Source organism: Anolis sagrei, chromosome 1 (genome assembly GCF_037176765.1).
Source record: "Anolis sagrei isolate rAnoSag1 chromosome 1, rAnoSag1.mat, whole genome shotgun sequence".
Classification (NCBI taxonomy): domain Eukaryota; kingdom Metazoa; phylum Chordata; class Lepidosauria; order Squamata; family Dactyloidae; genus Anolis; species Anolis sagrei.
Window position 1 is genome coordinate 132,992,886 of NC_090021.1, and position 17,045 is coordinate 133,009,930.

The window sequence follows — 17,045 nt, forward strand, 5'->3', positions numbered from 1 at the left end:
CCCCTTATCCAGAAATGTTTGGGATCAGAAGTGTTCTGGATTTCAGATTTTGTTTGGATTTTAGGATACCTGCAATTGCATATATGTATACAAGGAGATATCTTGGAGATGGCCCCAAGCCTAAACAAAAACTTATTTTTGTTTCACAGGCAGTCCCCAAATTACAAACAAATTCAGCTCCGCAAGCCTGTTCCTAAGTTGAATTTAAGTCATAACAGATACATTTTAACTGTAACTCCAGCCAAAAATATCTATATTTGATCTTTATATAGCATAGGGAAGGGTTAAAACCCATGTACTGCTTGTTTTACTGTCTGTGCCCCTGATCAGAAGATGTCACTTCACTTCCTGCTCCTGTAATCATTGGATTTTGAAATAAATGTTACTTTTGTTGTGGAAACAAGGATTGGTGAAAAAGTTTCAGCTGAGACATCTTTTTCCCATAACTCTTTCAGGAATCAATTTCCCTTCTGTGGGGTAGATTTCTCTCACTTCCTGTTGTCTCACCCCCATTCTTAACTAGGAGTCATTTGTAAGTCAGATATTTGCAACTCGGGGACTTCCGCCTATACACATAGGCTAAAGGCAATTTTATATAGTATAATATTTTAATAATTTTGTGCATGACACAAAGTTTAAGTATATTAAACCAACGGAAAACAAAGATGGTATTATCTCATCCACCTATATGGGCCATTTCTGATTTTGAATTAGATTTGTTTTTGTTTGTTTGTTTTTATAAAAAAATTCTATTATTATTGTTGTTTCTTAATACATTTTCATCACATTATTTACACTTATTTCTTTTGGAAGATGTGAATCTCCATAACCATGTGGGAAATGGGATTCATAACCTTTTTGCAAAAACCACTGATCAAAGGAAATACACGACCTTGTTAGAAGTCAGAACCTTTTGAAAAATGATGTTCACCAGCATTCATGCGAGGCAACTAGGTCTCTCAGCTGTTAAACTGGTGGACCTTGGTATGTCTTTGAACTGTTAGGAACAAAGACATGCCAATGCACAAAAAATATATTCAGCAGAGTTTTAGAAGTGTTATTTGAAGTTGCCCAAAAACAACAATTTCAGTTAGGTGAGGCTATTCATAAATCTTTTTCTGTAAATCCTATAATAAGTGTTTACACTTATTTTGATTTGGTGCAATCATATCTAGGATATTTTGTATCAAGCATTCCTTATTCATTTATTTTGTTTATATCATTTTTATATCTTAAACTTAAACAGATTTCAGAATAGTTCAGATATCGGAATTTTAGATAATGGATAATCAGCTTATGGCACAAACCTAAGGGAAGGACTTGTTTATTCTGGAAATGTTTTACATCTGCACATTTGTTGGATGAGGAAAAAAAATCATGAGAAAGTGCAGCTAAAGGATCTCACTGTCCTAAACCTAAAATACTACTGAAGGTTCTACTGCTGTTCATGGTACATGATCTAGAATTCACTTTTTTTGTAAACATGGAATGTATTGCAAATATTAATTGGTTAACACAACCACCCATATCCTGAACACATTTGTTTGGAAGGCCCTTTAAATCAATGCAGTCCAAATCTAAAACTAAAAAAGTTGAGACACAGAAGCTGGTTAACATAACAAAAAAAAGTGTTACATTACATGCAATAAATTAATCATTTTCCAGTAATATTTATATATAAAAGGAGAGGGGAGCATATATTTTACTCTCACCTTTCTCTGGTATAACTCCTCTGGGGTTGTGGACCTCAGTTTCACAAGGTGGTAATTTTTTACTATTGTGCGTGGTCGTTTCCTCGGAGGAGCAAACCTCTCCATTTCAGTCACAAAATATAGGCCTTGTTTAATATACCCAAAGTATCGAGCCTTGGCCGAGGCTTCATCATCTGAATCAGAGTCATCATCTCCTTCATCTTCATCTCCAGGTCTGCTATCCAAGCGCAATCTCTTTGGAGCGAACTTCACCTCGCACTACAAGAAAACCAATTCTTACCAAAGAGCATAATGTATCACACTTAGATCTGTCAGCACTCTATTCGATGCAAAGCCTCTACAATTCGCAATGCTGTTGGGAATTCAAAAGCAGCACCAGAAAATAAATTTCCTCTCAAACTATCACCAGCAGCCATGTTATTATGCTGGATGGACTATTAGTGCCCTCCCACCTGTAGATACCCGGTGCATTCATAAGGACTAGAACGTGCTTAATGTGAATATTTCTTAAGAGTACCTTAAAAACATGGGATTCAAAAACCTCAGCCCTAGGGAACTTAATCCACCAACAGTTTAGAACAGCTGATCCCTAAATGAGTGCAATAAATAGATTATTATTCTGGACTTTTTTTTTTTTGCTACAGCTATATTATCTTTAGGATTATATGGAGGGAAATGACAATTTAATGGCTAACATTCATACAGTAAACATGTCTTTTAAAAAACTATTTAGAGCACACTTTCAGAGGAAGATGCCACTTCTCACTAAATGACTTCTTTAAGACATCATTTCCTAAATCACCAAGAAAAGAACATTAATACTGCGGGTTCTTGTATGTAAACCTCCTATGCAAAACAGATCACTGTTAAAAAAGAGTTGCATTTCATACTTGACTTCTGCTTTATAGCCTGTGAATGTTCCTTTTGTAAAGTATCTGTCTGAGGTGTCCAGCACCTCATCTAAGTTGAGTGTGTCTTTAAAGTTGAAGTTTTACCTAAAAGGCTATTGAAAGAATGGCAAAAAGAATTATACTGCACATCTTAAATATAACTGAAGTCTCAATAACTCCAGTGGGGAGAGGGGACAATAACGGTTATATTCTGATGGAGCAAGTGACAACCATAAACATTTATTATTCATATTCTCTGAAGTGCTGAGTTGAAGAAAATAATTAAGTATCAGGAATCCATGAGAAACCGTCAGATCAAATGGAAGTAGGGAGAGGCATTATAGATCCCTGAAACGACCTGCAATGTAGTCATGCTCCAGTTCTGCAGACATCAATTCTTAATTCATTTAATCATTTAAACTAGAGTATTTCAGCTGATTCCCACAACAAGACACACTCCCTGCATAGGAATTCAGCAACCAAGTAAGATCAGAAGCTTTCACTTACATTTTTGCATTATTTCATTTTATCCAAGATGGGCAAATTGTGTTTGTTTCAAACAAGCTCACATCAATCCAAAGACTCTGCAACTTGTTTGTTTTTTAAAAAAACCTAATGAACTGAGTTGCTGTGAGTTTTCCGGGCTGTATGGCCATGTTCCTGAAGCATTCTCTCCTGATGTTTTACCCACATCTATGACAGGCATCCTCAGAGGCTGAGGGGTCTGTTGGAAACTAGGCAAGTGGGTTTTATATATCTGTGCAATGTCCAGGGTGGGAGAAAGAACTCTTGTCTACTTGAGGCAAGTGTGGATGTTGCAACTGGCCACTTTGATTAGCACTGAATGGCCTAGCAGCTTCAAAGCGTGGCTGGTTGCTGTCTGGGGGAAGCATTTGTTGGGAGATGTTAGTTGGCCCTGATTAATTCTTTTCTGGAATTTTGAATGTTGCTCTTTATTTACTGTCCTGATTTTAGCTTAATGAACAATAACAACATTTCAGCATTCAAATTTCACATTACTCTGCAGTAAGAGATTCTGTTCTCTTCCTTGCAGCTGCATCAGGAAAGGGGAAGACACTGGCCAGGAATTCACTGAAGCTTTTTTTCTGCCACAACAAACCACAGTATATCAAGAAATCTGAACTGGCCCATTCTTAAATGCCCGACCCTCCCCATGAAAAGAACTCTATTTTTTTTTCTTTGTTTTTAAAGAGATTGGGAGTTAGATGTTTGCAACACATTAAGGGCCAATACTTCTCACATAAATAACAATATTTATTTGATTTTGCATGTGCTTCTTACTTCCAGACTCAGAAATCCTCCATCATGAGCAGAAGTGACCTGAGGGGAACTTTCAAACCATTCGCAAGATTTCCCTAAGAGGTTTTTCAAGGTCTTCACTGATGAGACTGTCAAAGCACCGGAACAGCGAGCCAGAATGACAGCATTCTCTGCCCACCAATTTACGTCGATCAATGGATAAAGGGATTCCTTGTCTAAAAGAAGGGCAAGGAGGGATAATGGTTTCAAGTATTAGAAAAAGAACTTGTGCAACTTTCAATTATTCAAGAAGAAACCATTCAGAAGACTACCTTTATGTGATGCTGATATATTGTTAACGTCTCACTTCACCACATTTTAATAGTAGCCTTTTAATTGCAGTCATCCCTAGATTAACTAAAGCAGAACTGAATAATTAATTATTCTGACATTCCTTTTATGCAATGTTTTTAAAAGAAAGCATATTAGACATACCTGCTCACACAAAAGAGGGTAGAAATTTAAAAATGTATAGACCTTATCATTGCTCATGCCTGCTGTGAGACTGTCTCTCTGGGATATGCTCAGAACATTACTTATGGAATCCAGATGAAGCTATCATCAATGCCAACCAGCTGAGAAGCATGGCAAGACTTTGAAAGAAAAATATTTACATGTCTTCTCCCCAAAGGAAGTGTGGTCTCAGATAAGTGACCACATCTCATCCACAGTGTTATTCCTTCTAATGTAAAAGTCAGACTGTTGAATAGCTACCAGCCATAAAGTATAATGGAGCACCCAATGGAAGAACCTGAGAGCTTACCAAATGCTGAAGGCATGTCAGTCTATCTAAATTGTGCTGGGGCAGGATGACTAAATAAGACATGCACAACTTGGTCCCTCGCACATGCTTAGGACTGAAATGCAGTGTTGAATGTGGGTGCTGAGATATACTCCAAAGCATCCAAAGGACTCCAGGTTTAGAAATTGGTCTAAAGCAACCAGGAGCAGCACAATGCTTCTGTGCCAAACTATTTGAAGCTATGTACAAAGGAACAGGCTGGGAATAAAAAGCAACAACTTACAGGAGGTCCCACGTGTTCCAAAAATAAGCTGCTTCACAAAACAGGGTGTTATAAAAAAAACTTTAATGACTTAGTTTTGGTATGTCAAAAAACATACAAAAATACATATAAGAGCCTAAGAAGCTGCCCTATGCTGAATCAAACAATTGCCCATCTACCCCATATTTTTTTGTAATACTGTAGTATACACTGGGGTAGCACTTAAATAACACTAAACACTTGAAAAAGAATGTATTACATCGTACTGCATCGTCAACATGGGCCAATAGCAACTATGACATGTGACATTTTAATATTATACTTCATATATCTATAACACATTAACAGATAGTGCTAGGTTTTTTAAAAACGTCCTTTCTTTCCCCCTCTCTCTCAAACACATAGACACATGCATCATAAGTAGACAGTTACACAAACCTTTAATTTTTTTCCTCTTTTCAAGAGAGAGCCTCCATTCTGGCTTGATTTCATCATAACCTGGCTGCAAAAAACAAACACACCATACATTTGTAATCACATAAGTGAGATGTCTCTCTCTTCAAATGCCATGCTGCTCTTGTGTGCTGCTCTTGTGTGTGATGAAGTAAAACAATCTCAAAAGCAACTTATGACAGAATGAAATGAAAAAGCCTATGCTTCAGCTGCATTCAGACACAGTGCAAAGACATAGTTCGTTGTAATAAACCCTAGGCAGCCGAGTTGATGGTGAATTAGACTGGGAAGAGTAGCTCATGAACATCTAAAAGGGCTGACAAATGTTCCCCACCATGGGAAACCCTAACATTTTACAAAGTTTCTTTACATTGTAAATAATAATAAGAAGCAAGAACACAGTAACAGCTTTCAATAAGAAGTCTAGTAATGGTATCTCATCATCTAATCCTCCTCCTCTCCATATGCTAATGAGCAAAGATGAGTTTCCAGTTGTTTTTTGAAGAAGAAAAGGGAGGGGGGCATCTTTATTTCTTTAGGGAGGGAGTTCCAAAGGTGAGGGGTGATTATGGAGAAGGCCTCTTTCTTGTTTCCACCAGCCGTGCTTGGGATGTGGGTGGTTCCAAGAGCAGGGCCTACTCTCCGCAGTGTACAGGTTGGTTTATAGGAGGAGGTGCAATTAATCAAATAGCCTGGACCCAAACTGTTTAGGGCTTTAAAGATAATGACCAGCACTTTGTATGTAGCCCGGGAGAAGACTGGAAGCCAGTGGAGCTGCCGTAATATGAGAGTGGTTCTCTCCCTGTACGGAGCTTCAGTTAGTAATCTGGCTGCCGATCTCTGAACCATTGAAGTTTCTGAAGTATCCTCAAAGGCAGCCCCATGTAGAGAGCACTGCAGTAGTCCAGGCAGGATTTAACTAAAGTGTGGACAACCATGGCCAGATCCGGCGTCCCAAGGTATGGGCACAGCTGGCACACAAGTTTTAACTGTGTGAAGGCACTCCTGGCCATTGCTGACATCTGAGGCTCCAGGGTGAGTGATGAATCCAGGATCACCCCCAGGCTGCGAATCTGTGTCTTCAGGGGGAGTGTAACCCCATCAAGCACAGGCAGTAACCCTATACCCTGATCTGCCTTCCAACTGACCAGGAGTACCTCTGTCTTGTCTAGATTTAATTTCATATTTTCATATTTAAAAAGAAGGTGTACATAGTTCTAAGATTTCTACTGTCATTTGAATCAAGCACTCCTAGTCATTAATGATACTCCCTTTTTATTCTGTTAAGGTTTTGTTTCCCTTCATTCTTCAGTCATTGCACAAGAATAATGCATTTAATGAGTTCCAAAATGTATTCAGCTGTCAATAAGTTCTTGCATTATAAGGGACTAATTTCTAAGCTTCACACTACAAAGATTACAGAAGGTAAGATTAGCATGACAAGACAAATATTAGCAACACAAAACTTAGCAAAAAGAAAAGAAAAAGACAGAAAAAAATCAGCAACACATAAAACAAAGGAAAAAAAATTGCTATTAGCTGAAAAGGATGAAAGGAAAAGTTTCCTCCAGGCATAATGTGAGTGGAGTCTTAAGGTCCCAGTAGCAGCTAATGGCATCCATGTCAGGGGGGTGGTGAGTTGGTTCCATGTTTTGGTCCACAACGCAAAAAAGCTATCAGAGGTCTCCAACTTTCCTTTTAATATTGTCTCTTCAAACATGCAAATGAATGCAGACTGCAACTAAAGGTAGAAAGGACTGCAGTCTGATAGGGTTAATCAAACCCATATCTTCAGTTTATTATGGTTGCATCAGACAAATAACCTTGCATTAAAGAAATGGGAATTACCAATAATCAATAAAGATATTATCTTCTTTGAAATCTGAATCACTTAAAAATACATAATACAGGATAGGCATCTTCTTTTCCTCCATAATAAATGCTGAAGGTGGGGAGATCTCTTGTATTTCAAGATGCTTGACTTCTATCAAATTTTACTATAGAAAAGGAACTATTTGACTATGAGTGAGTAGATGGATATGCTTGGCTTACATTTTGCAATGACTGGGTGCTACAAATTAAGGCCGATCTGCCACTACCTCTTCTAATGTCTATAGAACTCCAACTTTTATCAGACAGGCCCAACAGGGCTGGTGAAGAGTGATAACACTGAGGTCCAACCACATCTGGAGGGTGTCAGGCTGCCCTCTTTTGCTGTAAATGTGGAACACCACGCTGATGTTATTTTTAACTGCAGTTTTTAAGTTAAAGATGTCAAATAATTACAGGTAAATCACATGTACAAGGAAAAATAATTAATACATCTTTAGAGAATCTCAGGAGTACTCTTAAAATGCGTACCTGCAAGTACACTGACATGGAGCACCACACGATCAATTAACTGATTAAATCTCCATAAAATTGAAATGTTCTGATGGGTTTAAAAAGGCACACCTATCAAGGACCATGCTGTAAAAAGTATACCTCTTTTATCATTACTGCAATTTAGGAAGTTTATTCTCCTCACTCGCACTTTTTTTTTAAGGTGATGGAAAATCCCATACAAGGATGATGCCATTCAAGATATTTAGACATTATTATTAGCCACATACCTGTTCACTTTGTTCCCATTCTCCTTGTTGCCTGAGAGACGGAATTCCCCAGATGGTCAACTTTCCAGAGAAATGAATAGCTACCAGACGAGTGCCATCGGGAGAAAGGCTCATCTTGAAGACACCATCCTATCAATAATTAAATTAGTGATTTTTAAAACATCAGAAAATGTATTAACTTGATCAGTTCTAAGTCACATTTCCTTCCACAGTCAACACATTGTCCTATTTCTTGGTTTCCCTTTACAATTCTTTCACATGTTATAAACACCTGAGATGCTTCTTCGTATTTTACAAGATTAATAGCATTATTGGTCTATTGGTCGCTGACTGTAAATAAAGATATTGGTAATACCAACAGCTCCCAAGATTAACCAGACAATCCTATGCATTTCTACTCAAATAAATGACCCACTATGTTCTGTGAGGTCTAGTTTAAGTTAAGAACGCATAGAGATCTGGACTTCAATCTCATTATAGCATTGCACATTCCAAGGAACCTACTGTAACACAACCAATTCTACCACAGCTCAAAAATGTGCACGGTTGGTGGTAGTTCTTCTAGGAGTATTATGACTGCAGGCATTCCTACAGCAATATTGTAACATGTAGTTACAATCAAGTAATAATCTGCAGAGGTCCAGTTTCTGATCCTCAAGGTCATCTAAATGATTAGTGTCAAGGACTACTCCTCTGAATTCTCCATGAATTTCAGGGAAATTTGGCAATGGAGACATATCTCTTCACAGAGGGCACATTCAGAGACACAATAACAAGTCAATACTTCTTTATGAAAAGCTCAAAAAGCCACAGACCTCAATACATCTGAACCTCACAGTGTGTCAGGTTTCTTTTCCCACAGAAAACTAGAGAAATAAACTAGGAACAAATTGTGTGTTATTTTTGCGATTGATCGATAAATTATAAGGAACCAACACACTCAGAGGATGAAGGGGAAACAAGAAGCCAATTGATCAGCTCTGCGTAAGGATCACTCAACTGTCCCATAGAAGTTTTATGGACAACTTTAAGACTGTCTAGAGTAAATAGGCCACAAAGAAAGATACTGTTCCCAAGTAAGGCTTCTTGAAAGCCATGTTCCACCAGTAATTAGCTAAGATAGTATAGGAAAAGGTTGGGTGACTAAAAACCTTTATTTTATCCAACTTTTCTGCATTATGAATAAGGAAATCATTTAACTATATAGCTATAAAGTTAAAAAAATACACCCACCCCCATAAAAAATGACTCCTTACACCAGATAATTATTAAATGCCTATCTGAATTGAAAAGTGTTTGCCTGCCAGCAAAAGGGAGAACCAAGAACAGGCAGCCTAGCTTCCTATAGAAGGGAATTCCACAGACTGGGTGCAACTACTGAGAAGGCTCTCTCCTGTGTCCTCACAAGGCAAGACTACAATGGTGATGTGATCCAAAGAAAGCCTTGAAGACACTGGCAGATATGAAGACACTGGCAGGTTCAAATGGTAGCTGATCTTTCGGATAGTCTGGACCTAAGTATTTTGCAGGTTAAAGTTGTTTATGAAGACAAAATCCATGGGCATCCCATGATCAATGAAAAATATACAGTAGGAATATGTATCTCATCAGAATCCGTCTTCACCATGAAAAGACATTTCATTTAATTGCAAAAACTGAATAGATAAAATATTGTTAAAAATCCCTATAAATATATATAAAACGTGTGTGGGTGGATGGCTGAGTAACTCTGCTTCGGAGCTATTGCTTTTGTCATGGGATGTGCTCATTTACTTTCTGCTGGGCCATTAAGAAGAAGCTGCGGCAAGCAAATAATTATCAACATGGCAGCCAACTTTGGAAGTAGCATGTGGTTCTATGTTGCCAACTCCATTACATTATATAAAAGTTGCCAAGCTCAATTATTGAAAACTTTAGAGCCAGGTGACAGAATTCAACTTTGGGTGCCTGACAGCTGGAAAGTAAACTGGGCAATGGCTAACTGAATCCGGACAAGACAGAAATGACTGTGATCGGAGATACTTCAATTCCAACTGTCCAATACTGATGAAATCCATAAGATATTCTATGCAGAGACTGCTCCTGACACTTGTCAGGATTCAATCAAGATACATTAATGACATACGTGCTCCCTCGATTACCTCTTCTCTTCCTTGCCTGCTGTAAAATTTGAGATTCATAATCTTGAACAACGAACTTCTCTTGGCCTGTTGAAAACAAAACCATATCATAAATTCACTTGTAATATGTTTTCTTCATGATAAGGAGCTAAAACAAACCATGGGGATGACAAATAAAACAGCAAAGTTTTGTTTTCTTGAAAAGGTGTCAAGACGTCGATACTTTTCTAAGTTATATATGGAAGAATTCTAGATGCAGCTTTCAACTGGTCATATGCCACTTTTGAGAGGGGACAGTTATGATTGTCTTCCACTCTTCCTAAGTTTCTCCCCCACTGATTCTTCTCATTTCTTCCTTAATACAGAAAATCCATTATGGAGAAGGAAGAAGAAATACACAATGCCTTCTTATCTCTAGTGCTTGGGAGCCCCCGGGGGTGCAATGGGTTAGACCCTTGTGCCAGCAGGATTGCTGACCAAAAGGTTGGTGGTTCAAATCCATGGAGCGGGGTGAGCTCCCATCTGTCAGCTCCAGCTTCTCACGCAGAGACATGAGAGAAGCCTCACACAGGAAGGAAAAAACATCAAACATCCGGGTGTCCCCTGGGCAACGTTCTTGCAGACAGCCAATTCTCTACAATCAGAAGCGACTTGCAGTTTCCCAAGTCGCTGCTGACACGAGGGAAAAAAACTAGTGCTAGGAGTCCTCCAACTGCAAGTACAGTGTTTCCCCCCAAAATTTACACACCCTTAATACCCTATAATTTGAGGGAGCAAATCTTTGCCATCTCCATGTACAGTCACTCTGCATTCACTGGTTAGGACCCCCATGAAAGTGAAAAATTGTGGATAAATTGCTTTTTTCAACCTAAGAGAATACCTCTCTAGGAATGTCTTGGTCTTACAATATAACTACATCTCTTTAGTCAATTTTCATAGGAAGCTGGTCGTAGTAATGGATTGGAGGACCTAGAAATTCATAGTGATTTATCTACAAATCTCTAGTTCCTCCAGCATGACTAGAAGTTAGCCACAGAAGCATACTGGAAGGCTTACAAATTATTGGAGAGAATATTTTAAATCAAATCACTGAACAATCACATCCAAGTCAAAACCACAAATGTCGATGGACAACTGTATACATCCATAACAGGATTAAAGATTACAAAAGTAAGGAAGTGTCGTGAAACTACAAAAGAAACTTTTCACAATGCAAGGATGACAATTTGAACACCTTATACAATATTATAACTTAAGATGAAATTTGTAACTTTGATTAAATAAACATTATAACATTTATTTTGCAATATAAATGGATTTGCTTAGCCTTCACATAATCCCTTAAGCTACAACTAGCTATTATAAGATGTATAAGTTTTTGGGGAACACCTTGTATAAGTCCTTCTTAATACTTTCTGGCATCATATAACAACTAAAACCCCATATTGATCATTTTCATTAATCTATTCCATCTGAGCTAAGAAAAAAGGTAAGTGCTTTGGGGAAAAATTGAGAGGTAATCAACTATGTCAACAGGAATTTTTATGTCTTGACATATGAAGTATTTCTCCTCTACTAGGTGCAACTCTTCCAGTTTATGTTTGGGTGATTGCCATAAAGACAAATCAAAATCTTTCCGTTCTGTCATGCCTATGGTAAACTTACCGAACACTGAAAGTTGACCATGTCGCATACAAGGCTTTAGAGCAGTGGTTCTCAACCTGTGGGTCCCCAGATGTTTTGGCCTTCAACTCCTAGAAATCCTAACAGCTGGCAAACTGGATGGGATTTCTGAGAGTTGTAGGCCAAAACACAAGGGGATCTACAGGTTGAGAACCACTGCCCTAGAGATTTCTAAAGAGAACATTTTAATCAAATCTATGAATAATCAAAACTGCTAAAATGTGGAGGAATTATTCCAATATACCTTTTCAGGTGAAACAAAAATGTTCAAAAAGTATCCCAAAACTGTGGGTAGAGTAGCATCAATATTTATCACATGTCACAACACTCTTTCTCTGTTTGTAAAGATGGACTCTTCATTTAACACTGACACAGAGTGAATGTCTTCCAACTGGTCATGAGATATGCTGCACAACTTTGTGTCTGTGACATCTGGAAGATCTATCCATATAAGCATCAACAACAGAAGTACTGAAGTCATGCCAGATGGACAGGAAGGATATGTTGGCAATCACAACCTGTTTGATCAAATCTGGGGACATGTAACTGTATGTAACATGACTTTTGTTCCTAGGTTATAAATGTCATTTCTTAATTGGTTCTATCATAAAAACGTGGAAAAATTATATTAAACTTCTGCACATTTTTCTATAGTTTTCCAATAATATCTCATAGAGTCGAACCAGAAACTTTTTTTTTCAGATTTTGTGAAATAATGACACAAACATGCGGGACACAGCGGATACAATTCATTGGGCAAAGAAAATAAATATCAACTCTAAAACACAGGTTTTTCATTTTAAAAGCCCAGATCGTTTCACTGACATTATCCTATAAACTATCTATACACATTCAAATGTTACTTACGGTCCCAATATCATCTTCATAACTTGTAACCTGCTTGTAATAGGGTGATCCCGAAAGAACCCTCCACGCTGACAAACCACAACTGCTTGCTTTAGAAAGTCCGGCTCCATCACCATCGGTTTCACATCCGCCTATAATCAAAAGCCTGTCCCAAAAAGTTAACACACAATTTAGTCTTCAATTCTCAAAATCCACTTTGTAATATTTTTCCCTATCAGTGGTAATTTGACAACTACTGAATTATTTATATCACAGCATTTGTGTCATTTGAGCTTCCCAATTTCATATTTCCAATTTCAAACTGTAATTCTGGGCAGAGGGAAGATATTATTACTATTCTTATTTTATTTTTAAAGTATCAAAGGTTGCAATCCTAGCAGACTACTTTTCAAAGTAAACACGTATTATGAAGTTTGTTAGTTTTCACAGAATTCATCTTTAATTTAAAAGGATACGTGGTAAGAAGGTATGGTATTATTTTACCCAAAGACAACCACGAAATAAAAGACTGTATTATTCATCGAGATTTGTTTTTTTCAGTTGGAAACATATCACCATCTAGTGGTTAAGATATATATAGGAACGGTTCGTGTATTTTGCTAAAATGATTAAAGAACAAATTGAACCAACAAGCCTCTTCTTTTGAATCCCACAAACTCAAGAGGATCATGTTTTGCTTTAGTAGCTCTAGTCACCACAATGGAAGCCAATATAAAATCAAACCAAATTCACTTGAAAAAAATCATCTTTTCAGAGTGCTCTGGTTACTGGGCTGTCTATGACATCAATGAGATATAAGGCTGCAATCCTATGGACACTTACATAGAACCAAATCTCAGTGAGTTGTTGTGAGTTTTCCAGGCTGTACGGCCATGTTCCAGAAGTATTCTCTCCTGACGTTTCACCCACATTTAAGGCAGGCATCCTCAGAGATTGTGAGGTCTGCTGAAAACTAGGCAAATGAGGTTTATATATCTGTGGAATGTCCAGAACTCCTATCTGTTGGAGCTAGGTATGAATGTTTCAACTGATGATTAGCAATGAATAGCTTTGCAGGTTTCAAGCCTAGCTGCTTCCTGCCTGGGGGAATCCTTTGTTGGGCGGTATTAGCTGGCCCTGATAGCTTTTTGTCTGGATCTCCCCTATGTTATAAGTGTTGTTCTTTATTTGCTCTCTTGATTTTAGAAATTTTAAAGGATTCCCCCAGGCAGGAATATAGCCATACAGTGCGGAAAACTCACAGGAACCCAGTGATTCCGGCCATTAAAGCAAAAACAACAAATCTCACTGACTTTCAGTATTACCATGTAACATAAAATCTATACAAAAACATTTAGACATTATTTGGATTTGAAGATTACTTTTCTTCCGAATTACTGAAATATTTCAAATGCAAAATGGTAGACACAAAGGAATGAGCAAAATTCTCACCCTCACAAACTCTTGGGATTTATACAGAAAATGTATAAAGTCCAGCTACCACAGTCATTGATGAAGATGCAGGGATATTTTGCATCCCTAAATTAAAGTATTTGGTGAAGAGGTTTGCTTTTTTGGGAGAGGAGAAATATTTATATTTCTTTAAAACATTCCAGAAGATCAATTGTGAAGAAATCCACCCATAATTCATGAAACCAAATGATGAATTAATTTGTGCTAATTAAAGAAGACTTAAAGGACAATACTGTTATATATGGGTACCTTGAAATTGTTTTTGGATTTGCCAAGATGCACAGTTCAAGATCCACTACATGTACCAAAAGTAAAGATTGCATCTATCATGACAGGGAGGGGGAAATCAGGAAAGCATTACATTCCAGGTAATATCCTATTCTCACACTCATTCAGATTTCATCCATAATACAGAGCCACAGCTGGTTCACAAGAACTGTAAGATAAGGATAATAGTAAAGAAGAAGAAAACCCATCTCAAATCAGAGATGTTAGAGAAAGCAATCAGAATTAGAAGAGAAAGCAATCAGGGAAAAACAGAGGTGTCATTTCTTCAGTGTATGTGTGTAATAATTTAATTTCTGAGCAACTACAGCACAGCATCTAATTGAGCTTCTATTTCGAATTTCTTTATATTGACTTGCATCTCATGGTCCCTTGACTTAGAATTTCCAAAATTAAGGATTACATATTCCTTATTATACTATGATGGCGAGGGAGATGAGAGCATAACATACTAGGCAATATCCTACACTCATTCTCATTCATATCTCAACATATACAAAGCTATAGAGCAGGCATGAGCAAACTTCGGTCCTCCAGGTGTTTTGGACTTCAACTCCCACAATTCCTAACAGCCTCAGGCCCTTTCCTTTTCCTCCTCAGCCACTTAAGTGGGTTCACAAAAATAGTAAGGTAAATGTTTCCCGTTGACATTAAGCCTAGTTGAGTCCCACTTTTGCAGGTGGTGCTCATCTCCATTTCTAAGCCAAAGAGCTGTCATTGTCCGTAGACGCCTCCTAGGTCATGTGGCCAGCATGACTGCATGGAGCACTGTTACCTTCCAGCCGAGGCAGTACCTATAGATCTACTCACATTTGCATGTTTTTGAACTGGGGCTAGCAGTGGGAGCTCACCCACGGATTCAAACCGCCAACCTTCTGGTCAGCAAGTTCTGCACTTTAGTGGCTTAACCCACTGCGTCACCACAGTCCCTAGTATAGTAGGATACTGGTATTAGGTTTCAAAAAAAAAAAAACAGTCTCTAAATCAGTATTAGAAAAAACAATACAGATATCCCAAGACATAATTTCTAAGAATGAGATAACCCTGTCAGTAGAAAGGGAGCAATTTTCATCTCATTCTATGTGACCCTGTGCCTTCCACCCTGAAAATCTCTCCTAGTAAGTTTGAAGGACAGAACAATAAGGAAAGCATCAAAGGAGATTCCAGATGGAGGGAGATGAAAACACAGCTTCCCACATTTCTAGCAGATCACTAACTATTCCTTCAGTAGAGGACCACTATTTTAATAAAGCTTTTCAGTGTGAAACTTTGGAAGGAGCAGTCACTCTTTTTCAAACAATAGTCTTACTCTGTTTATGAATTATCCTTGCCAATTCTTTGTGGAACTGCAGTAAATTGCTTCTGTGTTTTCAAATAATAATTTCAGCAAGCCATTAATGGTGAAGTGTGATCATGCCAGTAACAGGAGAAAATCCAACAGTCAATGTCAATGTACTCTGAATTGTAATAGAATTGGCAGAGATACTCCATGTAATGCCATACCAAAGTCTCATGGCCATCAAACACTTTCCTTCAGTTCACAAATTGTGAGATAGGGTAGTGAGATGTGGGAGGACACAATGAGGGAAATAGGGCTTTTTTAAAGGATCCTTGGACCATATTTTAATTTCATCTAGAATATAGCAAAGAGCCTTATGGCCTTTTAATGACTAACATATTATGTAGCCTTTCAAGTGCCAAAAATATTTGTTGCTTTTCATCAATAACATACCCTTCTGCAAAAAAAAAAAAATCCCCAAAAGAGAAGTATAGAACAAAATACATTAAAATGAAAATTGAAAGGGACTCAAGCAATGCAAATAACAATTGTTTAGCATCTGACTGGGATAGTATTCTTTACTAATTTGGTTTTAAAGGAAACACCTAATTTTAGAAATTGTACTACCATAGCAAAAAAAAATCTTTGAAAACTGAACAGTTTTTGAAATTACTCACAGTGCAGAACTTATTTTGCACAAAATCCAAAATTGTTGGCTTTTGTACAGAAATTAAAATTTTCTGCACAGGAAGACGCATTTTCTGCTTAGATGTATTTTCTCCAATATAATATTCCGTACAGAAAATGATTCTCCTTGAAACTGATAATGCTGTCTTCTGCATGAAAGAACCGTGTCCAAATTCTACACATAGTAAGTCCTGCTCAGGATTCCCTGACACACATTTATATATTTGCTGTATTTTTAGCCCGCTCTATCTCAACCCCGAAGGAGACTCAGAACGGCTTCCAAATTGGCAGTAATTCAATGCTACATTAACATAGGAGAAAGAAAATACAATATACATTGTGTGTTGATTCATGAAAATCATAAAACACTAACATGTAAGTACATAAATAAGCTGTTAAAAGATTACACAAAGACTAAAAATCATAATCCAGAAGCCATCTCAATCACATTGCCATTCACTTCATAGCTGTAAATAGCCCTGTGCTACTCTTCAAACACTTGGTTCCATAGCTAGGTTTTAACTTGTTTTCTAAAGTATAGGAGTGTGGAGGAGAGTTCCACAGCCGCAGGGCCACCACTGAGAAGGCCCCATCTTTCGTCCCCATCAGCCACACCTGTGAAGAAGGTGGGGCCGAGAGTACTCCCCCTCCAAAGATCTTAGCGCCTGGGATGGTTCATAG

General features: G+C 37.8%; 1 protein-coding gene across 2 annotated transcripts in view; it reads right to left on the minus strand.

The window, feature by feature from the left end:
• NBAS (NBAS subunit of NRZ tethering complex) overlaps positions 1-17,045 on the minus strand; it is a 209,757-nt gene that overhangs the window by 167,009 nt on the left and 25,703 nt on the right. For both annotated transcript variants that reach the window (XM_067468668.1, XM_067468667.1), the window contains exons 10-15: positions 12,662-12,806; positions 10,133-10,198; positions 7,992-8,120; positions 5,365-5,428; positions 3,905-4,098; positions 1,713-1,970 (exon numbers count right to left, since the gene is read on the minus strand). In XM_067468668.1, the coding sequence (XP_067324769.1) occupies positions 1,713-1,970; positions 3,905-4,098; positions 5,365-5,428; positions 7,992-8,120; positions 10,133-10,198; positions 12,662-12,806 (856 nt within the window). The remainder of the gene's footprint in view (positions 1-1,712; positions 1,971-3,904; positions 4,099-5,364; positions 5,429-7,991; positions 8,121-10,132; positions 10,199-12,661; positions 12,807-17,045) is intronic.